General features: G+C 40.6%; 1 protein-coding gene across 4 annotated transcripts in view; it reads right to left on the reverse strand.

Annotated features, from left to right (window-relative positions):
* acot7 (acyl-CoA thioesterase 7) overlaps window positions 1–27,024 on the reverse strand; it is a 96,846-nt gene that overhangs the window by 52,870 nt on the left and 16,952 nt on the right. For all 4 annotated transcript variants that reach the window (XR_013787296.1, XR_013787297.1, XM_079467459.1 and 1 more), the window contains exons 4-5: window positions 11,355–11,446; window positions 7,188–7,302 (exon numbers count right to left, since the gene is read on the reverse strand). Coding sequence is in view for 2 of the 4 variants with exons in the window: in XM_079467459.1 (XP_079323585.1) it covers window positions 7,188–7,302; window positions 11,355–11,446 (207 nt within the window). In the remaining 2 variants the exon portion in view is untranslated. The remainder of the gene's footprint in view (window positions 1–7,187; window positions 7,303–11,354; window positions 11,447–27,024) is intronic.

A 27,024-nucleotide genomic window follows, 5' to 3' on the forward strand; every position in this document is an offset into this window, starting at 1 on the left:
TCCTTGCAGGGCTCTAAAAGTTAGAACCAATATTTTAAAGTGTATTCTAAATTTCACTGGTAGCCAATGGAGTGAAGCTAAGACAGGAGTGATATGTGCCCTTTTACTTGTGTGCGTTAAAAGCCTAGCGGCGGAGTTCTGTACAGTCTGGAGACGGCCAAGATCCTTCTTATTAAGGCAAATAAAGAGACTATTACAATAGTCTAATCGAGACGAAATAAAAGCATGAATTATCATCTCCAGTTCTGCCTTTGACACTAAAGGTCTTATCTTAGAAATGTTTCTTAATTGAAAGAAACAATTTCTAATGAGTTGCTTCGAGTGTTTCTCCAACGACATGGCCGCATCAAAAACAACACCTAAGCTCCTGAGACTCGGCTGAACAGACGAGCCTAGGTCACCGAGATGTTGTTTTATCAGAGGGATGCTCTGCTCAGGGGCAATGATTAAAGTTTCAGTTTTAGCCGAGTTCAACATTAAAAAGTTATCATTTAGCCACTGCTTGATCCCACTCAGACAGTTGATTAAAGATGACAGTTTAAATAACTCAGTAGGCTTAAAAGAACAGTATAACTGAATGTCATCTGCATACAAGTGATAAGAGACATCTTTAAACTGGCTAATTATCTGTCCTAGAGGGAGTATATACAGAAGGAACAGAATCGGTCCCAGGACAGAACCCTGAGGAACACCACTCGATAAGCCTGCAGTATCTGACATGATCTGGTTTATAAAAACACTAAAACTTCTACCGGAAAGGTAAGATGTAAACCATTTTAACGCTGATCCAGATATCCCTAATAGATCCTGAAGTTTATTAATCAGGATATTGTGGTCAATAGTGTCAAAGGCAGATGTAAGGTCCAATAAAACTAACACTGTATGCTTCCCAGAATCTGCTGACATCAAAATATCGCTTGAAACTTTAACTAGTGCAGTTTCCGTAGAACGCTTTTTACGAAAACCTGACTGATATTTGTCAAAAATATCATTTATCTCTAAGAAAGTAGTAAGCTGCTCTGCTACCACTTTCTCTAAAATCTTAGCCATGAAAGGGAGTTTAGATATAGGCCTATAATTAATAGGTTGCAATGGGTCTAAACTGGGCTTTTTAAGAACAGGTTCAACAATAGCATGTTTAAAGAAGTCAGGAACCACACCAGTTAGAAGAGAAGTATTGATCATTTCTACAACACAGGGGCCAATACTATCAAAAACCTGCTTAAACAGTATAGTCGGGAGAACATCACTGTGGCCATTAGAGGGCTTCAACTTGTCTAGGAGAGTGGTAACATCATCTAATGACACTAGTTTGAAAGAGAAACACGGATGGAAAAGAGCCAAAGTACAAGCCTTGATATATGCAGGAGGTGGTGAAATGCTAGCTCTGATATTCTGAATTTTCTCTACAAAGAAATTAAGTAAAACATTACTGTTTGACAGAGAGAGCACCGCAGTTGGAGACACAGAAAGCGAAACCATAGAATTAATGGTGTCAAACAAGAATTTGGGTTTTTTCTTATTAGAGGATATTAGCTGAGAGAAGTATTTAGTTCTAGCACTTTTCAGAAGATCATTTAGAGAAGCAGTTAATTCCCTAAGATAAAGTCTGTGAACTTCAAGTTTAGTTGTTTTCCATAAGCGCTCTATTTTCCGACGTTTACTTCTACAGCTCTGAATAGATGTATTTATCCACGGGCAGGGCTTTTTAAGAGAGACAATGTTTGATTTCATAGGAGCCACTACATCTAAAATTGCTAAACATTGGCTGTTAAAAGATTCAGCATACACATTTACATCACTACAACCCCTTAGCTGGCATGGATCAAACAAAATAGAAAACTTCTCAGCAACATCCTGGTTAAGAACTCTCCTTTGAGTCTTAATTCTCAGAGGCGAAGGGTCCAGAGGTAAGTTCAGGTTAAAGAAAACACAACTATGATCACTCATATGTACATCCTCCACACACACATTTACTATCTCAAGACCTAATGTAAAAACAAGGTCCAGGGTGTGTCCCTTTAAGTGTGTAGGTTCTGAGACATGTTGCGTAAAATTAAAAGAGTCAGTAATGGATAGGAGATCTGTAGCTGCAATACATGACAAATCATCAATATGAAGATTAAAATCTCCAATAATTAAAACTTTCTCCAGCTTGATCATAGAGGTTAAAAAATCAGTAAAGTCAGTAAGGAAGATACCTGCAGGACCAGGAGGGCGGTAAATTAACACACAATAAAAAATGTTAACAAAACCGACCTTAATCAACTGTGACTCAAACGAGGAGAAGGTTTCGGAGTGAATTTCTCTGCATAAAAATCTGTCACGATACACAACAGCAAGGCCGCCGCCTCGCCGAGCCATTCGAGGTGTCCCAATCACAGAGCAGTCTGCAGAGCACAGCTCGTTTAAATGAACAGCTTCCTTATCCTTTTGCCATGTTTCTGTGAGGAACATAAAATCCATCTTTTCCTTGGTGAAAAGATCGTTGATGGCATGCGCCTTATTAGTGATGGAACGAGCATTGAGCAGCGCTAAACGGAGCGATGATGGCAGACCGGTCTCCTTAATGGCAGGCCGTAGTGGCCGCAGACACCTGGCACAGTCACGTGATTTCCAGCGGTGCCGTGCGGCCAATCGCTGGTCAGGCAGGTCGGCCACAAACTGCAGTTTCCTAACTGCGTCTCCACCACCGCACCACGATGACCACAGGGGATCTCCTCCAATGGGCAGGACGGGCTGAAGGCGACCCTGCGACAGAGCGCCCCCAGCGCATACATCCCAGGGAAAAACCGGCAGCAGCCACCGCGGCCGCTGCCCGCAAAGAAGCTTGGGCACCCCCATCCACAAAGATAGCCTCATCCCGACTCGAACGCCAGCTCTGCAGCCCCTTCTCCTTCGTCTCTTCTTGGGATTTCTACGACCCCGAAGCACAAATCGGTTATCAAATAGGGTGGGTACACACACCAACGGGGGTGGAAAAGTTTGACTGTAACTCTCCCAGCTGTTACAGAGTCCTTCCATATACACTCCAATGTTTATCAGAGTGACACGATCGTATGTCTGAACAGCGGTGACACAATAGTTTAAAGGCAAGGTTAATGTGACCATAAAAGAGACATATAAAAACAAATAAAAACGACACAAATGTGACCCAGCAGCGGCCATGCCAAACAAAGGCGCCATCTTGCCTATAAGCAAGACCATTGTCATTGCGTCTTTGCACGCTTCAAATCAGAACGAAATTGGTGGTAGCTTTAAAGAACGAACGCTGCATATGAAGTTGATTCATGTTATAGTTCTTCGAAACCTTTAACATAAATGCAGCATCTTGCATAATCTCAGATATGCTTTTTTTTTATATTTTTAAAAGCTCTTCAACACGGCTGTTGAACAAAACATCAGCCATGACTGGCTGAGGTTGGAGTAACAAAGTATATTAACGACCCAGAAATCATTGAATCCCGAAAGAAATCTGGGGAAAGCAACTGTTATATGAGCTTAAAAGATCGCAGCCAAGTAAGCCTAGAATGATGTAGCTAAATGGCCGGGTAGCCATAAATATCATCTGTAACCAGTGTTGTAATGTAACGAAGAACAAATACTTTGTTACTGTACATAAGTAGAATTTTCACATATCTGTACTTTACTTATTTATATTTCTGACAACTTTCACTTTTACTCCACTACATTTCATAAATAAAGCGTGTACTTTTACTCCGATATATTTATCTTCGTTACTCGTTACTACAAATTAAAATCAGAAGAAATTTGTGTTGGTGACGTAAAGCCTGTTTGTTCTCATGTCAACCGCCAAGCACGAAGAAGAAGTTCTGCTTGTCCGGGTGTATCACATTATTGATGCCTTGCCATCATGGAAGCACCTGCTGCAGGTTCTGCCTCTAACGTTACCACTCCGGTAGCAGATGACGGGCATTCAAAAACTCCCCATCCAATATGAAGCACATCGTAGTTTAAATTAGGTAGGTTAAATAAATTTGCATTCAATGAAGCCATAATGTCAATGTTATTAAACATTAATTCACGAGTTCACCTGCGCAGATAACAGTGATGTTGATAGGGATAATAAAGATAGAGCTTGGTTATGAAGGTTATATGTATTTGGCGTGCTGTCTGGGAAGCGGGCTCCGAGCTCGCCAGATGTGGCGTGCTGTCTGGGAACCGAGCTCGCCAGATGTAGCCGAACCCGAAACACTACACCTTGGTCAGGAGCGGTTTGAGCCCAGAGCACACTCCCCGGGGTTCTTGCAAGAAAATTTGTTTGGGAGAGGAGCCAGGGTGGAGGAGGGATGCTTAATCTTAAGAGATCGAGCAGGTAAGATGGTTTCCCTATTTATGAGCTCGCTATGGCTGATTGTGGACCAGCCGGCTGATTATATGCTATGGGTCCTCCCGAACTTTGTTAATTAAACATAATTTAGTTAGCCTGTTCAGATATCTGGCTAACGTGATGGCCAGGCTAACGTGTGCTAGTTAACTTTTCTGATTAGCCAATGTGCAGATATTTAACAACACCAATGATTTTCCTCCGAAATAATTCCACACAAAACTCTTGAAGACATATCCATAATCCTGAAATGGTTAATAGCGGTTTCTGGTATAGCGGCAGAATATTTCCTTCGGTAAATTAGCGTTACACCGGTGGAGGGATTTTTTTAATTGCACATTAGGCTAATTAATGCCATGGCAGGTTACAGAGGAGCGTTCAGGATTACTTGCCGCCTAATTTTTTTTTCTTAGGTGCACCAGCATAAAATTTGGGTGCACCCTAATTTTCGACCGGATCCCATTTAGGCGATATTGACTTGTTAATGATTAACTAACAATCTGGTAAAAAATTAGTTTTTTTACCAAAGAAAGGTAACTTACTGAAAAAGTATGCTTCACTGAACTGAAATACATTTCAGTTGGTTTAGATACATTTACAACATCTGTGTCTCCGTCGATTAGGAGTGCCATGTACGGTGTCAGTACACGATCCGTTCTGAGCATGCGCGTAATTACGTATTAGAAAACGTCATTGTTTTCCTACACTATTGGTACCGTGACGTAGGCGATGAAACATTTGACGGCCAGGTGGCACAACTGGCAGCATATTTTTTGTTTTGTAGGCTAACGTTACATAGTTTAACCGTTCACGGCGAGTCTGTTTTTATGTTTTTAAATGTTGCTTACGTTACCATTACGATGTGTTTATGTGGTTGCCAATCCAAAATAATAGAGTTGTTACATGAACATGGATGATTTTGGTTACATGTGGAATAAAGTGTTTTTATCGACTGCAAATCTTCAGTTTCCTCCAAACTCCATTTTGCGATTCATTGCTGTATGGCATGTCTATTTACCTTACAGTGTTTCTATCTGCGGTCAGTAGTATGGTCAGCTGTGGCCTAATGGTTAGAGCGTTGGGCTTGTGATCAGAAGGTTCTAATCTCAGTGCCAGCAGGTCATGACTGAAGGGCCCTTGAGCAAGACACCTTACCCCTGATTGCTCTGCAGTAATGTGCCACTGTAAAAAACTACTTGTAAGTCGCTTTTAAGCGTCTGCCAAATGAATAAATGTAAATGTAAATGTAGTAATTGATTAGTATGGGTCTATATAGGCTAATATATCTATCCATTTAATCTAAACTAGTAAAATAATCCCTTCAATGGCGTTTACAGAAGCCAATAAGGAACATAACACATATGTCTAACTAGACTATATTAATTTACATGAAGAAAGAACTACAAAGTCAGGGGAAACATTACAGTATTTCAAACTGACTTGACAGAACGCATAGTGAAATGAGACCAGGTGGACAGCAGCGAAGTAAATTGAGTATTGTATTTTATTTAACAGTAAAAAATATAATAAATTGTACCCACAAAGCTGCGCAAGCATGGAAAAGATCGTGCAGTGTCGTAAATCATCCCACAACAAAATCATCATTTGCGCATGAGCGGTTTCTACAACGTCGTTGTGCGCACGCGCGAACGGATAGTGCAGGTGGAACGGATCGTGTACTGACATACAGACTGTTCGCAACATGCACAGACGTTTTTTTTTCTACGTATCTGCGATGACTCCTATAATTTGGGCGCTACATCATTGTATTAGAACTCGTCACAAATGCACTTTTGCCGGCCATGGTCTTCCCACACTCTTTACAGTAAATGCAGTGCATTATTTCATCAGCTTTGTATCTTAGCCAGGGAAACTTGTCGAGCCACTCTCTTCGAAATCTATACACTTTCGCCCTTTTTATTTCAGTCGGCTCGGACTCGATCGTATCTGGCTCATTATCGAATGCCGTCTTCGGACCAATGCTTGACATAACCTGGGAGGTTGATGGCTCCATGTCAGAGCAATGTTTAAGATTATTGCACGGAGTCTTATCGAAAAAGTTTTCAATCGTTCTTTTCATCTTTTCTACTCACCTCTATCTCTGTTTGATTGCACCACACGTGATTTCAAATGTAAACGCACGTACAGGAATATCTGGACCACGGCCAATCAGAGGGGGGTCCACCCTACATCTCTAATTGGTTTAGACCACGTAATGGGACTTATGTGTGACAGGGAGACTTGAGTCGAGGAGACTTTTTTTCTCCGTCGAACGGTGCGACCTCAGATTTTTTTAAGTTAGCCTTACCTTACCAAATTAGTCGCACTCTAGAGCCCTGTATTGGTCATTGTCAAAGTGCGTTTATTGCCACATAACGAGTTGAATTTCTTTTTCGTAGGTCAGCTAGTAACAGACAGGAGACAAACGACCAGTTAACACAATACAGTACAGGCTACACAACACCAACAACAGCAACGAATCCAAGTTAATAGTGTTGGTGACTGGGTGGTAGGAGTGTTTATAATTCTTGCACTTAGTCAAATGAGCATTATTTGATATTAACTTGACCTGTTATTGTTGATTCCAACCTTTCACTTTAAAGAAAAAAAACTTTTACTTTTAATTCTTAAGTACAATAAATGTCAGGTACTTTTAGTAATATTTTGAAGGGTGACTTTAACTTCTACCAAAGTCATTTTCTGGTAAGATACTTGTACTTTTACTCAAGTATCGCTTTCAAGTACTTTATACAAGACTGACTGTTTTTTTTTGGGTGGACTGTTCCTTTTTACGTATCTTAGAGTGATAGGTATTCAGTTCATTGATGAGTTCAGTTACCTGGAAGAGACACAGGTGTGATGACATCATCGTTCCTCTCTTTTGTCTCCAGTCGCTCCAGTTTTTGAGCCTCATATCTCTTTTTACATGATTCCTCCTGTTCTGCACTGGAGTACTGCACAAACACATGACTGGCCATGTACATCATTCAACACAACATAACAACAACACAACACAACATAACAACAACAGAGTCACTGGAAAATTATTCTGAGAACAAAAATTGGTTTGCAAGTGAACTGCTTTCCTGTAGCTGTAGGTAAGAGCATTGCGTTAACAACGCAAGGTTGTGGGTTCGATCCCAGGGGATTGCAGATACCTATGTATAGGATAATGCAATGTAAGTCGCTTTGGATAAAAGCGTCTGCCAAATGCGTAAATGTAAATGTATTGTCAAAATGTCCATTTTGAAAAATGTAGCCTTAAGACTGGTTTTGTTGTCCAGGGTCACAAATGCAATGTGTTACTGTTGATATAATTCAGTGATGTGTCCAGAATAACATTTTAAGACAGTGCACGATTCATATATTAATTTCAGCTTTTTTATGATACGGTACATTAAGATTGTCTCTGTGCTGTTTTCCATTCATACGTGTCGAGACAGACAGAATGGGGTTTGACTTTTGAACCTATCATTTCCGATTCTACTTTGAAAAGGCCAATGAACTTAGTGAATGGGATGGCACGCCAGACTCCGCCCTGTGCATACGGGTATAAAAGGGAAGATGGCGTTGCCCATTCATTAACCTTTTTGGGCTGAGGAACTTGAGAGATGCTCTCGTTCGCTGCAGTAGGCCGGCCCAGCTCTCGTGGGATGAGGGAGCACATAGCCTGATTGACAGCCTGTGTAACCGGTTCTACACGCTCGCTCTAAGCGGGCCTGTCCTTTTTTCTGATTTGTGTTCAAGTGGATTATTTCCCTTCTTCTGCAGTTTTTATTTTTTATGACTTTGTCTGCTATCTCTCCCCCAGTGAGCTTATTTAAGACCTTTTTGCCCACACCTGAGTCTCCGCCTTCTGTGTGCCATGACAAATAATGACTTGGAAACGTGCCGTAAGCGTCCTCTTTTCTTTATCCTCTAATCAAAACTGTTGCTTACAAGTATAAGTTATAGATTAAATCATTGCATAAGATGGACCTTTACAAAGGTAACATCTAATATTTTCTCTAACATTCTCTGTTGGGCCTGGAAGACCTATCTGTAACGAGCAAGGGACGAGGCCGGTGACACGAGTGATAATGAGTGTCAGCTGCGCGTTGCACCGGTCTCGCATCGCTCACAGAGGAGCTCAGGGAGCATAAAGGAGGCTACGACAAAAGAGGACCAGGCCAGGATTATATCTGATGTTTTATTATGTTTGTGTGGCTTGCAGTCCACTGTGAGGGCATTTAAGCTAGTTTTGTTGTTTGTTTATTTGAGTCAAAGTTGTTTTATGTTCGCCGGTTCCCGTCTCCTTTCTACACTATCGTTTCATACAGTCATAATATTGAGACAATTTTTCTACTGTGTTAACACTGTATCCATAATATTGTTTACATCCCTATTTTCCATTGATGTATGGCAGAGATGTAACTATTTCTAAATCTTGTATCTGATGGTGCAAACAATTATCTAAATAAATGCCATTTAAAGGTTTCAAAAAAAAGTCCTTAGCATAGCATATTACTCACAAAAATAAAGTTTTTATATATTTACGCTAGGAATCTTACTAAATTTCTTCATGGAAGATGATGTTTATTAAATATCCTAATGATTTTTCCATAAAAGGATTATTTTTTATTTTGATATTTTGAGTTTTGTGCACCAGGGTCACATTTGCTCTTTGTGCTCATATTCCTGCAGTTCTGCAAGCCAAAGATGTCATTGATTGCCCATGGCACTTGTGAATATTTCTGTAATGACAGCACCACTACAAGGCCCCAAAACTCAGAGTGTGAAACGAATAATTATGAAACGTCAGTTCTGGGGCCTCATTTATAAAACTTTGCGTAGGATTTGCGTCAGAAGTGGCGTACGGATTTAACATAGGACGTGCGTACGCACAGAAATATTCGGATTTATAAAACCATCCTACGCAGTTTTCCCTTAATAAATCACAATCAATTCTAAATGTAGCGCAGCTTTTGCGGCTTCATGTTACGCCCATAGTTGCCCATAAATAGTCACAAAAGTTAATATTCATCGATGGCGAAATCATGGCAAACACAGAGAGGAAATCAAAAAAACGTAACTTCACTCAATGTGAAGTAGAAGATATCGTTGGCGAGGTGGAAAAGAGGAGAAATATGTTGTTTGGAGGGCACAGTGTGGGCATTACTAAAGGCACTTGAGTGGCAAAAGGTTGCAGATGCCGTAAATGCTGTAGCCTCACAACCTCGGACCGTGGCCGAAATATAAAAGAAATAGTCAGACATCAAGGTCGAGGCAAAACAGCGTCTAGCGCTCCAGAGTGTGTCTGCCACAGTGGGGGAAATGGGAAATAGTTCAGTGCAAATAGCTTTCTGAATGGTTGAGACATACGTCATACGTTATTTTATCAAAAATAAAATAAACTAAAGGCATATACATGAATACCATGATTCCGTAGCTGATGAAGAAATTTTTACTATGAAAACAACTTTCCCCAGTGGACCATTAATACATCGATCGATTTATCTATCTGTCTATCTAATTGCATCTATATCTGCTCCGCCAGACGGACATTGTCAAGAATATCAGTTTTGTACATTATTTCGTTCTGTTTACCATATTATTTATGAGGATGAATTGCATAACATGCCAAGATTATTGCAGAACATATTTCACTTTTCTTTTTGCAAATACGTGTTAATTTGCATTTCTGTGTTGTGGCTGTTAATTGTAAGACTTGCTTTGTGAAGTCTTCATGTTATTTATGAGAGGCAGTATTGCCATTTCTTTTACACAACAGTCTACAGTTTCACACGTTTTTCTTCTATCTGCCGACGGTGTCGCCATTTCACCCGTTTTTGTGCGTACTCCTGGGTCAGAGCTTGCGTGAAGGACCGCACATTTTCCCGTCAAGGCGTACGCCTTCTTTTGTGCATACGCAACGTTTATAAATGAGGCCCCAGGTCTTTGATACTGATTGGTTGAGCCGTGATCTATGTAAGGGATAATGTTCAGGCAGCCGGTTGTTATTGCAGAATAATGCCTTCAGTGTGATCAGGACGTGAAGCAGAGGGTTTTGTGTCTCACTGAAGGGTCTTATTTTGAGATGACAGCCGGCTGCTTGTACATTATCCCGCTTATTACAAGGCTACATACAACATGAGGAAAAAACTGGACATAAAATGTGAATTTGAAATATTTTATTAGCTAATTTTTACCGAATGCAGATCTACGGCGAGGAAAAGCTGTTTAGTTTCAGTTTTAAAGTATGAAACTGCGTTCAAACATCGCAAACAGGTTTAATTATTTGTAAATATAATGTCACAGATGTTATTAAAAGACATATTTATATTTATTATTTGTGACACATTAAACTGCGGCTGTCAAAATGATTTGCATCATCCAGGTTACAGTTTTGAGCGGTTGTTATTTAAAAAGAACAAACCATTCAAATGAGCCGATGTAATAAGCCGTTAAGATTTGAAACTGCAGACTGCATTACATAGTGTAAGTATCACTGTGCCACTGTTGTCGCGTCTGTGTTTCTTGGCCTTGCCACGCACATGGAATAACCGTTTTATAAAAGCAATAAATCTTGTGAAGTGGTGGATTACAGTGCATTGTATAACAGATAAGGGTGTTTTAAACAACTCTGTTATAAAATGCACTGTTACTCACTTTAATGTACACTTCACTTATCTTTTACTCATCCTCACGCCATCCCACAAACATATGACTTCATTTCGTTCTTTATTCAGTGTATTTAAAAAAAGGCCAACATCTCAATTCATGTAGGTTATGAATAAGACCTATGCCTTGTAGGACTTACACAACCCAGACGATTAAATTCACGGGCAGAGCAGTCATGTAACAGCACAACCCAGAGCAAACCTTTCATGTGATGCTTTAAACAGAGATGGCTGTTGATAAGCTTCCATATAAACTCATTTGTTTGTGTTCAGCAGAGATTTGTAGCGAGTGAGTAAGTGATCACTTCTTTACAGTGTGTAGTGTATATTGAGGTCTGCAGTCTTACCTCGATAGGAGGAACTTCAATGATTTTGTCGACATTTTGAAGAGAGAGAGGCACATACCACAGTGTTGCCTTGTTGGTCACCTTTTTGCCTCCTACAAATGAAAAATACAGTAAGCATATGTGAACCACAGATTTCTCTCACACATCAACTCATTAGATACGAGCTAGCGTCTCCCCTGACATACAGTGCCACTAAGTTTCTGGTGTTGTCATGGCGACTTCAGCATCTCATAATGAGCCGCTTTCTTCTCTAAAGGGCTAGATAGAGGCTCTATTTTGGGTAAGCAGTGTTTATAAAGTGTTGAGCGGAGTAGATAAGAACACTAGAAAGACTGAGAGAACGAGTGAGATCTGAGCTTCACTCCAGAGAAATCCTAAATCACTAATACAGCAGCGTTTCATCCATATTTCTATAATACAGAACAATATTCAGTCAATGAAACATTTGTGAAAGGCAACAAATAAAAAAGCATATCTGCCATTATCACTCAATGATGAACTTCCTGTGACTGAATGTTTGAAGTGAAATGAGTTGAGTTTGTTTCTGAATCCTAAAGCGCTTTCTCTTCCTTTTGTGAGCACAAAACAAATCATTCAAGACTGAACTCTACCCATTCAGCAGAAAGACGAGCATTTGATCTGACAGACTGCTTTTGGGAATAACATTTGCATTTTACACTCTGTTGAAGTCATCCAGACCAGCCGGTTGCTATGGTAACTATGCAGGGATCCTGCCAGTGCCGTGGCGACAGAACGGCTCCTCTAATTGGTTTCCACACAGTGGGATATTTACATCTTTCCTCTCTCTCTCTCTCTCTCTCTGTATCTCTCTCTTGGTCTCTGTGTGTGTGCGCATGTGCGGAATGGCTGGGGGAAGTGCGTGAGCGTGTGAACAAGTGGCGGCTTGTTTGAGTGAGTTTTTCTGTTTCTTTTCTCTTTATTACCTAGAAAGTGAGATTATTTTGTGTATCACTTGTAATTAATAGGGCTGGGCGATTAATAGATTTTATCGATTAACTGGAATTAGAATTTTGGCGATTTGTTTTTAATGAAAATCGGTTTTCTCTTTAATTTCTACGACCGACGTTCCCCTTAGGCTTCTGTAGTTCAGAGTGGGATCAGTCCTTCCGCCGCTTTCCTTAAAGCCACACAGACAACATGTGCCGTCAACAGGGAAGAGCTTGTTGCAAAGGAAGGCACGGTTACATCCGTTGTTTGGAATTGGTTCGCTTTTTCGGTGTCAGATGCAGAACAAATAACGCCACATTGCAAAGTCTGTTTTACAGCTATTGTTACCAAAAGGTAGCAGAACTACAAACTTGTTCCAGCATCTTAAACAGAGGCATGCAGCCGAGTGGGAGGTGTGTGCCTCTCAACGAAACGAATAAGACCGCAGTTCAAACACACCCGCAAAAAAACAAACTAGTCTTGGAAAGATTTTCCAATTGTATCCCCTATGACAAGAAGTGGGCCCGGTAGAAAGCAATCACGGATGCAGTGGCGAAATATATTGCAAGAGATATGGTGCCCATATACACTGTGGAAAAGCAGGGGTTTTTGTGTTACCAAGCCGCAAATACTTTGCTGAAGTTGCCTTGCCTGTACAACAGTACTCGTGAAAAGATCACTAGAGAGCTGGAGGGGTTGTCATTTACTCAGCCACAATGGACCTGTGGTCCAGTCGAACGAAGCAGCCCTATATGAGTTTGACCGTGGATTTTATGTGCCCCATCAGAGAGGCTTTTCAGTGTGGGAGAGGGCATTGTTACATGTAACCGGGCATGCCTCAAGCCAGAGGTAGTAGACAGAATTGCGGGGTTCATTTGCATCTGTACTGCCCCTATCTTCACCAGCTAAAAAGGTGACTTTGTCAAATGTTCCACCGTTTGTCAAGGACGGAGTGCTAGCAAGAGAGCTTTCACGCTTTGGTAAACTTGTTTAATCTGTTAAGAAGATCGCAATTGGTAGTAAGTCGGAACTGTTGAAACATGTCGTTTCCTTCAGAAGGTTTACTTACATGGTTTTAAACAATGGGAACGAACAAAAATTGAATTTAAAATTCAGAATTTATGATTTTGATTATACAGTGTTTGTGTCGACTGACTCTATGTGAACATAGTGAACTGATTCTGACAATAAAAAACTCCAAATAAGGAGGACAATGTTTTATTGATGGAAGTAGATCAAAGCTTGTTTAAAGCAACACACATATTGTAAAAAAACAAGCATTTTTAAGAATTTTAAAAGTGATTGCGAAATTCGAAAAAATATGTATTTATTTTTATATGTATTTATGCCCCAAGTCAGCCAATACAAATAATGTGATTTTTAGATACCCTTTGTAAAACTTTAGAAGAGGAAGAAAACTGATTTCAATTGTGCAGTAAGCAATTTAGACAGAAATAATATTGAGCCACATATGCCATCACACAGGAGACTCATTCAAATGATTGAAACGCATGAATTAAGTGATGTATGGATGACAATATACTTGGGTACATGCTCGTGATAACTTGTTATCATTAACAAGGTTAGACAAGTTGTATGCCTTTAAACACCACCTTAATATTTTTAAAAGATGTTTTATTTCTCCGGTTGATATTTCAGATCATAGTTTAATAGGATATGTAATCTCTATGAATTCTGTTAAACCAAATAGTGCCTATTGGCATCTTAATACGACGCTTTTAGACGATAGTCAATTCAAAGACATTTTAGATTGTTTCTGGATTAGTTTTAGAAGGGAAAAGAATAATTTTCCATCTTTAAAGAACTGGTGGGATTTGGGAAAAATTAGAATAAAACAACTATGTCAACAATACACCCTGAATGTCACTAAAGAATTGACTAGATCGGTTCAGATTCTAGAAGCTGAAGTTTTAAGACTTCAAAGCTCAACACAAACTGGGAATCAAGACCCTATTGATGATTTTAAACATAAAAATCTGCTTTATCTGATCTGTTGAGGTTAAAAGCACAAGGAGCATTAATAAGATCACAGTTTCAAAACTCAAATGAGATGGATGCTCCATCCAAATTTTTCTTTGGGTTAGAAAAAAAATGGGCAACGACGATTTCTTAACGTTTTACAATCTGAGAGTGGGGTTTTACTTTCAGAACCAATTGAAATGTGTAAGAGAGCAGTTAGTTCTTAAGAAAAGTTGTATAAAAATGAGTCCAAAGAAGATCAGTGTAGAGAACAATGTTTCTTTAGAGATTTACCTCAGATTTCTTGAAAATCTAATGAGGCTCTTAATAAACCTATAACAAAGGAAGAGTTGTATAAGAATCTTCAAAACATGGAATGTGGTTGAGTTCCTGGAATAGATGGACTTCCAATTGAGTTTTATAAATCTAATTGGATTATAATAGGAGACGATTTATTGGAAGTTTTAAATAGTTTGTCTAAAACTAACTTTTACCAAAAAAGGTGATTTAACTCAGATAACAAGTTTGCAACCTGTTTCTTTGTCATGTCAGCTGTGGCCTAATGGTTAGAGTGTTGGTCTTGTGATCAGAAGGTTGCAGGTTCTAATCTCAGTGCCAGCAGGTCATGACTGAAGTGCCCTTGAGCAAGACACCTTACCCCTGATTGCTCTGCAGTAATGTGACACTGTATAAAACTACTTGTAAGTCGCTTTGGATAAAAGTGTCTGCCAAATGAATAAATGTAAATGTCATGTTGTGATTTATATAATAGTTTCGAAGGTGTTAGCAACAAGACTTGGAAAGGTTTTAGAAGAGGTTATACATCCGGATCAGTCTTATTGCATCCCTGGCAGATCAATATTTGATCATATTTCATTAATTAGAGACTTTTTTGAAGTCAGGCTTGATTTCCATTGACCAAGAGAAAGCTTTTGATCGTGTTGAACATGGTTATTTATGGAAAGTAATGAAAGCTTTCGGTTTTAATTCTACTTTTAGTGATAAAATAAAAACTGTCGTGAATCACAGTGGAAGAACCCAAGTGCAAGGCAGCAGGGATGAAGAGGTTAACAAATGGACTTTAATAACAACAAGAACAAAAACACCCTCGAGGGGGAAACACGAACTAAACTAAATACAAAAATAGAAAACAACCACTTCCCACAAGGGGGACAAAAATAACCAAACACACTAGGTTATTTAGAACAATACAAACAGGGCACAAGACCATGAACTTTGAACACTACGTACGTACAGGGCAGGAAACATGTACAAAGAAACGAGCACAAGACAATAGACAAGAGGGCATTAAATAGTTAGACTAACAAAGGAGATAACAATGGGCAGGTGTGGGTAATGAGACACAGGAGGAAAGCTATACTAGGAACGAGAGGGGCGGGGCCAAATTACGAGAATGGAGAGAACGCATATTATGTCCTGATTGACTATTATAGGTTTCTCTCCACATAAAACACGTGAGTCTGTCATGATTCTGCCCCTAGACCAAAAAATCAAGACAAGAGAAGGCAGGATCATGACAAAACACTTTGTATAATGACATTGAGGGTGTGTTGAAGTTTAATGGTGGCTTATGCGCTCCTGAATCATGGAATCAGACAAGGTTGTTCTTTGTCCGGAATGCTTTATGCACTGGCAATAGAACCTTTTTTAAACAAACTCAGAAAAGAGCTCATTGGTTTAAGAATTCCAAAAGGCAATAATGCAATTAAGTTATCAGCGTATGCTGATGACATTGTTGTAATGATTGAAGGCCATAAAGATGTTTAATAAGAATAGCCAGTAATTTTGAATCGATTTCTTCTGCAAAAATCAATTGGAAGAAAAGTGTTGCTGGGAAAATGGAAAGAAAATGCCAGATCTACCAGGTGGTTTAATTTGGAAAAAAATGGTTTTAAATATCTGGGGTGCATCTGGGTGATGAAGTTACTGTGCAGAAGAATTGGGAAGGAGTAATTGAGAAGATAAAAGGTCGACTGGACAGGTGGAAGTGGCTTAAATCATCAATGTCTTATAGGGGAAGGGTGATTATACTAAATAACTTGGTTGCATCCTTTTTGCGGCATCGGTTAGCTTGTGTCGATCCACCAACCTATTTGTTGGCAAAGATACAATCAATTTTGATACATTTCTTTTGGGACAAACTACATTGGGTAATACAAAATATTTTGTATTTACCAAAAGAGGAAGGTGGTGAAAGGACTGGTCCATCTGCAAAGCAGAATTGCTGCTTTTTGACTGAGTTTTTTGCAGAGATTTCTAATAAACTCAGAAAATGCAAGTTGGAGGACAGTAACCAGCCTTATTTTGAATATTGAGCCCCATATGCCTTTCACGTAACCATCTTATTAAGATGATAAATGTGAATAATCTATGTGATGTTTGGAGGCATTTTCATGATGGACAGAGACAGTATACATGGGACAGCTCGTATTTTTGAAAGTTGTGTCATATCACTGGTCAGTTTTTCTGATCATCATATGGTATTGAGTTTTTTCTTTTTAAATCATATTAAACCACATAAGTGTCATGATCGCGGGTGGTGAGACACGGACAGAGGAACCAGGTACAGACAGTCTGTTAACCTTTTACCCGCTGTCTGCACCTGGAACCTCTGTCCGTGTCTCACCACCCGCGATCATGACAGAATGTACCAGCCATCACAGGACCCAGCAGACAGAGGGATCTCTCCAGCAGACAGCCGGGTTCCCCTTCAGGGTCGAGGCAGCCAGACTCCCTTCCAGGGTCGAGAATGCCGGTCTCCCTTCCAGAGTCGGGGCCGCCGGACTCCCTTCCAGAGCCGGGGCCGCCGGACTCCCTTCCAGGGTTGAGACCGCCAGGGTCGAGACCGCTCAGGGCCGAGGCCGCCGGACTCCAGTCGGAGATCCTGAAGAGGGACTTCAGGAGTCTGATCGAGACGGTACGCAACACATCGCCCACAGCGAGGATTATCGTATCAGGACCGCTGCCTACCTACCGACGAGGGAATGATAAGTTCAGTAGACTTTTTTCGCTTAACCAATGGTTGATGTCATGGTGTATTGAACAGAAGCTGCTCTTTGTAAATAATTTTGATCTGTTCTGGGAGCGACCTAGGCTCTTCCGCCCCGACGGCCTGCACCCCAGCAGCATCGGAGCGGCTCTCCTGTCCGACAACATCTCAAAGGCGCTACGCACCGGTTGACTATGTCTCCCTCAGGTAAGTCTCCCTCCCTGCTATAAATGTTACTGCTTCCAAATATATAGAGACTATATGTGTCCCCCGAATAATACTACAAAGTAAAAATTTTGGCTAAAGTCAGAGAAAAAATCTGATCGTGATTAAACCTGAAGACAATGTAATAAACAACCAAAACCAATTTATAAAGTTCGGCCTACTTAATATTAGATCACTAAATTCAAAGGAAGTAATTGTAAATGAAATGATCACGGACAACAGTTTTGATATACTCTGTCTTACCGAGACCTGGCTTAAACCAAATGAATATTTCGGCCTAAATGAGTGTACCCCACCAAGTTACTGTTATATGCATGAGCCACGTCCGGTTGGTCGGGGTGGCGGCGTCGCTACAATATTTAGAAACTTTCTTACTGTAACTCAGAGAACAGAGCATAAATTTAAATCATTTGAAGTGCTTGCGTTGAATAACCATACCAATAAATAAAGAATCGCTCGATGTCATGACCAGGAAATTGGGTAATTTTCTCTAATACATTAGAAGCTGTTGCACCTATGAAGTCAAAAAAGATTAATGAGAAAAATATTGCACCATGGTACAATAGCACCACTCGCGCCCTTAAAAGAGAAACTCGCAAACTAGAGCGCAAATGGATAAAATCGCAATTAGAAGTCTTTAAAATGGCGTGGAAAGAGAGTGCAAATTGTTATAAAAAGGCACTAAAAGCAGCAAAGGCTGAGCACCTTCGTAACCTCATAGAAACCAACAAAAACAATCCAAGGTTTCTATTTAGCACAGTCGCTAAATTAACAAATAAACAGACTCCACCTGACCTGGCTATTCCGCCGCACCTCGGTAGCAATGAATTAATGAAATTTTTTACAGAGAAAATCGAAAACATTCGTGACAAAATTGTAAAAACTAAACCTCCAAATCTGTCCTATGAATTAGCACCAACCATCGCTCCAAAACAAAGGCTCCAGCGTTTACACCTATAAAACAGGAAGATTTAATTCAACTTATCGCAACTTCTAAACCAACAACTTGCTTATTAGACCCCATAACAACTAAATTATTAAAAGAGTTACTACCTGTTGCAATTGAGCCCATTTACAACATTATCAACTCATCAACCCATGTCCCAGGACCCTTTAAGATGGCCGTCATTAAGCCTCTAATCAAGAAACCAAACTTAGATCCAAATGAACTTGGAAAATATAGACCGATTTCAAATCTCCCATACCTGTCTAAAATACTAGAAAAAGTAGTGTGCACTCAGTTGTGCTTTTTCTTACAAAATAAAGACATGCACGAAAAAATTTCAGTCAGGCTTTAGACCGCATCATAGCACTGAAACTGCGCTCGTTAAAATTACAAACGACCTGCTTATGGCATCAGATAAAGGTAACATCTCACTCCTGGTCCTGCTTGACCTTAGTGCTGCGTTCGATACCGTAGACCATAACATACTTCTAGATCGCTTACACAATTATACCGGTATTGAGGGACAGGCACTACAGTGGTTTAGATCTTACTTGTCAGACAGACATCAATTTGTCCATTTAAATGGGGAATCATCCAATCTAACGCAAGTAAATTATGGATTACCTCAGGGATCAGTTCTGGGACCCCTGTGTGTTCTCCATATACATGCTTCCCCTCGGAAACATTATAAAAAAACATGGAATTAGCTTCCATTGCTATGCAGATGATACTCAGCTATATATCTCATCAAGACCAGATGATTCCTCCCAGCTATCCAAATTGGCAGAGTGCATTGAAGATATACAACATTGGATGACATGTAATTTCCTTCTTTTAAATTCTAATAAAACAGAAATATTACTTAACGGACCAAAGACACGCAAACCAAATATTTCTGATTATAAACTACAAGTTGAAGGATGTACTGTTACTCCAACAAATACAGTAAAAGATCTAGGCGTTATATTAGACAGCAACCTGTCATTTCGAAATCACATCTCAAATGTCACAAAAACAGCCTTTTTCCACCTAAGAAATGTTGTTAAGTTACGAAATATTCTGTGTGTTGCTGACGCGGAGAAGCTTATTCATGCATTTATGACCTCAAGACTTGACTACTGTAATGTGCTACTTAGTGGTTGTCCTGCATCATCAATAAACAAACTACATTTAGTTCAGAACGCAGCTGCCAGAGTTCTAACCAGGTCCAGAAAATACCATCACATAACCCCAATGTTATCAACCCTTCACTGGCTACACATTAAGTATCGTATTGACTTTAAAGTTCTTTTAATCACTTATAAAGCCTTAAAGGGTTTAGCCCCTACCTACCTAACAGAGCTTCTATCACACTACAACCCATCACGCTCTCTAAGATCTCAAAACGCAGGACTTTTGATAATACCTAGAATAACTAAATCCACCAAAGGGGGTCGAGCTTTCTCATACGTAGCACCTAAACTCTGGAATAGCCTTCCTGATATTATTCGAGTATCAGACACACTCGCCCAATTTAAATCTAGATTAAAAACGCATCTTTTCAGCCAAGCATTCACTTAAAGCAAATATGCTTAATAAACCACCAGGAGATGCTGACATTAGATATTATTTACTAGAATAATTGGATTTATTATATAACATTATATATTTTACCCTTTCTTGGGTTTTTCGTTTTTCCCCTGTAAAGCTGCTTTGGAACAATGCAAATTGTGAAAAGCGCTATATAAATAAAATTGAATTGAATTGTCACAGTCTGTCTTGTCTTGTTTGTTTCTTGAGGAGCATCAGGTTGCTGCTTCTTAAGGAGGGGCTTTTGTCATGATTCTGCCACATCATGTCATGTTTCTCTTGGTTTAGTGGCAGGATCATGACAGAGTCTCATGTTTTGTGTGGAGAGAGGCATTTACGGCCCTTATAGCCTTCCATACACTCTCTCCGGTCTTGTCTCTGTTCCCATCCTCTCGTCTCCTCGTTATTGATTCATGCCCTACACCTGTTCCCCTCTTGATTTGGTCCCTTATTTAATGCCCTTGTGTCTTCTGTTTGGGCTGGTACATTGTGATTGTTTGGTGAGTTCCTGCCTTAGTAAATTTAGTCTAGTCCAGTTATTTGCACTTAATTTAAGTGTTGTCTTAGTCTTGTCTAGTTTAGTTAGTTAATCCTTGTTCCTGTTTCTATGTTATGATTACACCCTGTTTCTTTATACCCCCTCGTGGGTCTTTGTTTTGTCATTCGTTATCTGTTAACACCTTACCCGCTATCTGCACCTGATTCCTCTGTCCGTGTCTCACCACCCGCGATCATGACACATAGTGCATACTGGAATTTAAATACTAATTTATTGGATTTTAAGGATGTATTTAAAGTAATTTGGGAAGAATTAAAAAATACAAAAGATTAATTTAAAGACTTACAGCAATGGTGGGATTAACAATTTTATCAACAGTACACCGGCAAGGTGACCAAAGAGTTGAATAGTTCTATGAAGGACTTGGAGGCAGAGATAATTATATTACAGAATTTAGCTGAGTTAACAAGTAATCAAAATTACACGGAGATGATCTCAAATAAGAAAACCCAGCTAGCAGATCTACTGGGGTTGAAAACACAAGATGCACCATCTAAATATTGTTTTAGCCTTGAAAAGAAAAATGGGCAAAAATGTTTTTGCATGCTTTGTGTTCTGAGGCAGGATTCATTTTATCTAGTCATACGGAAATACAGAAAAGGAGCTTGTGGTTTTTATGCAAACTTATACAAGAATGAGTTGGGATCAGTATGGGATTCTGAGAGTTTTTTTTTTTGTGTCAGAGGGGGCCAATGCAGAGCTCTCGGGTGCTTTAAGCCTGGGGGAGTTGCACAAGGCCCTTTAAGGCATGGATTCCGGGAAAGAAGGTTTTTTCATTCATTGTGATCTGAATCTGGGAGGATGTTGACTGATGTTAATAAAATTCAAATTTCTAGTTTTTATAAAGACGTATATAAAAGTGAGCTAAAAGAAGAACAAAACATAAGTATTTCTTTTTTTAAAAGCTACGGAACGTTTCTATTGAGTCCAACGGGGATCTTACTGGTGAGCTATGTCTGGAAGAGCTGAAAAAAGCACTTCAAAGTATGGCTCTTGGGAAGGCCCCAGGTATAGATAGTTTGTCGGTCGAGTTTTTTAAAGCCTTCTGGTCTGTCTTGGGGGAAGACTTGCTGCAGGTTTTAAATTACAGTTTTACAAATGGCCATTTGTCTGTGAGCTGTCCTTACCCTAAAAAAGGAGACCTCACAGAAATTAAATGTTGGAGACCAGTGTCAGTGTTGTGTAGTGACTATAAGATACTCTCTAAAGCCCTTGCTAATAGACTTTCAGGGGTTTTAGAGCAGGTTATTCTCTCTGACCAAAAATATTGTATCCCGGAGAGGTTTTCATAATATATCATTGACCAAAATGAAAGAGCTGGATGTTGGCCTAATCTCTTTAGATCAGGAGAAGGCCCTCGATAGGGTTGAACACCCATATCTGTTAAAAACTCTAGAGGCTTTTGGTTTTACTAAAGATTTTGTTTGGAAAAATTAAGGTTTTATATAATGATATTGAAAGTATTCTTAAGGTTAACGGTGGCTTATGTGCTCCTTTTAAAGTGGAAAGAGGTGTAAGACAAGGTTGTCCTTTGTCTGGTATGCTATATTCTATTGCAATAGAACCTCTTTTATGCAAGATTAAAGATAACACAAAAGAAACCTTTTTCTGGAAAAACTGTTTCACTATCAGCTTATGCTGATGATGAAGTGGTTTTAATTAGTGACCAAAAAGACATACATGGTAAATATTTTAAATGATTTTAAAGAAATATCTTCAGCTAAGCTAAATTGGGACAAAAGCGAAGCGATTTTGGTTGGACTTTGGTTACAGGGTGCACAAAAGCTCCCAAATAACTTAAATTGGTCCATGGGAGATTTTAAATATTTGGGTGTATTTCTGGGAGATGTTTCTACTGTTAAAAAAAACTGGGATGATGCCTTTGAAAAAGTAAAAGGAAGATTGAAAAAATGGAAGTGGTTGACTCCAAAGACGTCATATAGGGGACGCACATTAATTATTGATAACCTTGCAGCTTCTACATTGTGGCATCGTTTAGCATGTGTGGACCCTCCTCTGTGTTTACTCTCTGATATTCAGAAGGTTTTGATGGATTTTTTGGAGGGAAAAGTTACCCTGGGTATCCCAAAGTGTACTTTTTTTATCTAAGGATAGAGGAGGTCAAGGCCTTATAAATGTGCAAAGTAGAGTTGCAGCTTTTCGAATGAGGTTTTACATCAGCTTTTGTATGGATCATCAAACTCAAATTCGTAGGTTGTTGCTGGTGAGATTTTGAAGAGCCTAGGAAGACTAGGTATTGATTGATAAGTCTCTGTTTTTGATGGAACTTCTAAAGATTAATACACTGAAGGCACCAATTTTTTATCAGAACATTTTTAATGTTTGGATTTTGTTTGATGTTATTATCGGCCAAAATTCAAGTTTGTTTTGGTTACTTCAAGAACCACTGATTTATGGAACTCGTTTTGAAAATGTGGTAAACGGTTCTCATTTTCCTGCAAACACTGGACTATTAATTAAAGCAGGAGTTACAACACTGGGACGTTTAGTAAATATTGCAGGACCGGACTTGGACAATATTGAGAAGATAGCAGAAAAATTGGTAGTTAAATCATTTAGGTTGGTTCATCAACTTTTAATGAAGTGGAGGTCAGTTCTTGTGGAAGAGGAGTCACCTAAAATGGATGAGTGTGAAGGTCCTTTTTTGGAAAAGAAAAATGTATGTTTCAGTGCTGATTCATTTAATGTGAAATATGTGTATAAACATAGTGTGAAAGTTTTAAACAGAAAAGTTTTGCAAAACAAGAGTGATACACCATGGCATAAGGTCATAGGGCTTAGTAGAGATTTTAGACCAGAGTGGAGAGCACTATATAAGCCACCGTTACCTAAGAGAGCGGGAGAATCTTACATGGTGTTATAGCTGTGAATGCTCATATTTCGGTAATAAACCGAAAACTTATTAAAGATAAGTGCTGATTGTCCTTTTTGCTCTCAGAGAGAGACCATTTTTTATGCTTTTATGTTTTGTGAAAGATATTGTTGAGGAGTCTTTTTTTAGCAATTTAATGAAAAATTCTCTATGCAAATATTTATTTGTTTTAAATATGTTAAAACATGTGTAAACGGTGTGTCAGTTGTTGAATTTAGTTTTGGGCCAATCAAAGATGGCAATCTATGTAGGAAGTAGGAAGAATAAGATCGAAAACGGACAAGATGTACTGATGGTTTTTTCCAATGTAATAAAGACAAGAATAATTATAGATTTTAATTTTTATAAGGCTATGAATGATTTGCCATGTTTTGAAATGAAATGGTGTAGTGGAGAGGTATTATGTTCTGTTCATGAAAGGACTTTAAGTTTTGCTATTTGGTTGCAGTAAATGAGTAGTTTATGGTGTTATTTATGAACAGTATAAAGGTTGGTTTTATTATGTATGTTTTTGAATGTAGAATAATGTTATGAAATAATGTGTTATTCTTGATTGTAATAAAATGTGTTTTCAAATTCTAAATTCTAAAAATGATCTCTCCCTGTCTCTCTCTCTCTCTCTCTCTCTCCCTCTGACCGCTCTCTGTCTCTCTCTCTCTCTCTCCCTCTGACCGCTCTCTGTCTCTCTCTCTCTCTCCCTCTGACCGCTCTCTGTCTCTCTCTCTCTCTCCCTCTGACCGCTCTCTGTCTCTCTCTCTGACCGCTCTCTGTCTCTCTCTGTCTCTCCCTCTGACCGCTCTCTGTCTCGCTCGCTCTCTCTGTCTCGCTCTCTCTGTCTCGCTCTCTCTGTCTCTCTCCGTCTCTCTCTGTCTCTCTCTGTCTCCCTGTCTCTCTCTCTCTCTCTCTCCCTCTGACCGCTCTCTGTCTCTCTCTCTCTCTCCCTCTGACCGCTCTCTGTCTCTCTCTCTGACCGCTCTCTGTCTCTCTCTGTCTCTCTCTCTGTCTCTCCCTCTGACCGCTCTCTGTCTCGCTCTCTCTGTCTCGCTCTCTCTGTCTCGCTCTCTCTGTCTCGCTCTCTCTGTCTCGCTCTCTCTGTCTCGCTCTCTCTGTCTCGCTCTCTCTGTCTCGCTCTCTCTGTCTCGCTCTCTCTGTCGTCTCGCTCTCTCTGTCGTCTCGCTCTCTCTGTCGTCTCGCTCTCTCTGTCGTCTCGCTCTCTCTGTCGTCTCGCTCTCTCTGTCGTCTCGCTCTCTCTCTCTGTCTCGCTCTCTCTCTCTGTCTCGCTCTCTCTCTCTGTCTCGCTCTCTCTCTCTGTCTCGCTCTCTCTCTCTGTCTCGCTCTCTCTCTCTGTCTCGCTCTCTCTCTCTGTCTCGCTCTCTCTCTCTCTCTCTCCCTCTGACCGCTCTCTGTCTCTCTCTCTCTCTCTCCCTCTGACCGCTCTCTGTCTCTCTCTCTCTCTCCCTCTGACCGCTCTCTGTCTCTCTCTCTCTCTCCCTCTGACCGCTCTCTGTCTCTCTCTCTGACCGCTCTCTGTCTCTCTCTGTCTCTCCCTCTGACCGCTCTCTGTCTCGCTCGCTCTCTCTGTCTCGCTCTCTCTGTCTCGCTCTCTCTGTCTCTCTCCGTCTCTCTCTGTCTCTCTCTGTCTCCCTGTCTCTCTCTCTCTCTCTCTCCCTCTGACCGCTCTCTGTCTCTCTCTCTCTCTCCCTCTGACCGCTCTCTGTCTCTCTCTCTGACCGCTCTCTGTCTCTCTCTGTCTCTCTCTCTGTCTCTCCCTCTGACCGCTCTCTGTCTCGCTCTCTCTGTCTCGCTCTCTCTGTCTCGCTCTCTCTGTCTCGCTCTCTCTGTCTCGCTCTCTCTGTCTCGCTCTCTCTGTCTCGCTCTCTCTGTCGTCTCGCTCTCTCTGTCGTCTCGCTCTCTCTGTCGTCTCGCTCTCTCTGTCGTCTCGCTCTCTCTGTCGTCTCGCTCTCTCTCTCTGTCTCGCTCTCTCTCTCTGTCTCGCTCTCTCTCTCTGTCTCGCTCTCTCTCTCTGTCTCGCTCTCTCTCTCTGTCTCGCTCTCTCTCTCTGTCTCGCTCTCTCTCTCTGTCTCGCTCTCTCTCTCTGTCTCGCTCTCTCTCTCTGTCTCTCCGTGTCTCCGTGTCTGTCTGTCTCTCTATCAGTGGACACATTAGAGACATCATCCGTGTAGATGCATTTCATTATCACTAAAGGTAGAAAAGCTGAATTTATTATCATAAAACAGCTGTTTCCACTCCGGATTCATTGTTGAAGACTCTTTCATCTCATTGTGTCAGCTGTACGAGGGTCTCTATAAACATTATTCTTCACTAGCATAAGAACTTGATTACAGTTCACTAGTGTTTCACAATTACGCCTCTTACTACTCGTTTCAAGATTAGCTTCCAATATCATGGATTTTTTTAAGATCTTGCGACATAAGGGATTCAATTATTTTGATCTATGTGCAAGAATGGGCCGTTCACGCTGTGAGGATAACTACATAGAATCAACACCATGGTATTTTTTATAACTAAGCTTGTGTGCTGCAGTGTTTCAATCACACAACATTTAGGTGAGCTGCTGTTGCTTTACATTATCCAGAGAAAGCTGGATGTTTTATCTCTGAAGCTTGTGATCGGGATGTTAAACTTATCTCTCCTGCCTGCTTGTTTAGACTTGTACTGAATAAATATCATATCAATCGTCACTTCTTGACCGCTGCCGTCTTCAATTCAAATATTAAACCAGAAAGGAGAGATATTCCATGCGTGCCACTGTAAGGAGATGAATCACAGGTTTGTTTCGAGATTGTGCAGAGTTGTGTTTACAGATAAATGTTGTTTGTTGTGTTTAGAGAAATTGGTGAATGAAATGTGCATGCCGGGTATAAAAAGGAGCCGGCGTGCTGCATTCATTCACCTTTTTGTGCTGAGGAGCCTGAGAATCGTTGTCTCGACTGCTGCAGCGGGCGGCCGGCGTTGTGGCACGAAAGGACACGACGTCTAGTTCCCTCCATCAGGGAACAGAGGTTACATACGTAACCGAGAAATTCCCTTTCTGTCGGTTTCTCGACTTTGTCCGTTTTGGAGGTCAGCAGAAGGGGAGGGCTGTCTCCAAACAGAGGTTGGAGGATTGAGACATAAAAGTTTGCGTCCTTCAGGTCGATTGCCATGAACCAGTCCTGACACCTGACAGACGTAAGGATGCGCTTCTGCATTAGCATCCTGAATGGCAGCTTGTGCAAGTGCCTGTTCAAGGTAAGCAGATCCAGGATGGGGCGCAGCCCCCCGCTTTTCTTGGGCTCCTGCCGTCTGGAACGCTCTGCTTCCGCGGAAGTTGGTGGCGGGGTGGTGTTTTCCACTTCGACGTCTTCTTCTGGGGGCCGACTGGGTAAGTCCGCTGGAGCCGGTGTCAGAGAGGGGCGGGGCTGCTGGGAAGCAGACGCTGCACGGTGCCTCGACGGCCGGAAGGCGGCCGGGTCGCGGCAGGGCAGGATGTGCTTTATGGCCTCCGTCTGCTTCTTTACCCTCGGGAACTGTTGAGAG

Source organism: Barbatula barbatula (assembly GCF_947034865.1).
Source record: "Barbatula barbatula genome assembly, chromosome: 11".
In the NCBI taxonomy this organism is placed as follows: domain Eukaryota; kingdom Metazoa; phylum Chordata; class Actinopteri; order Cypriniformes; family Nemacheilidae; genus Barbatula; species Barbatula barbatula.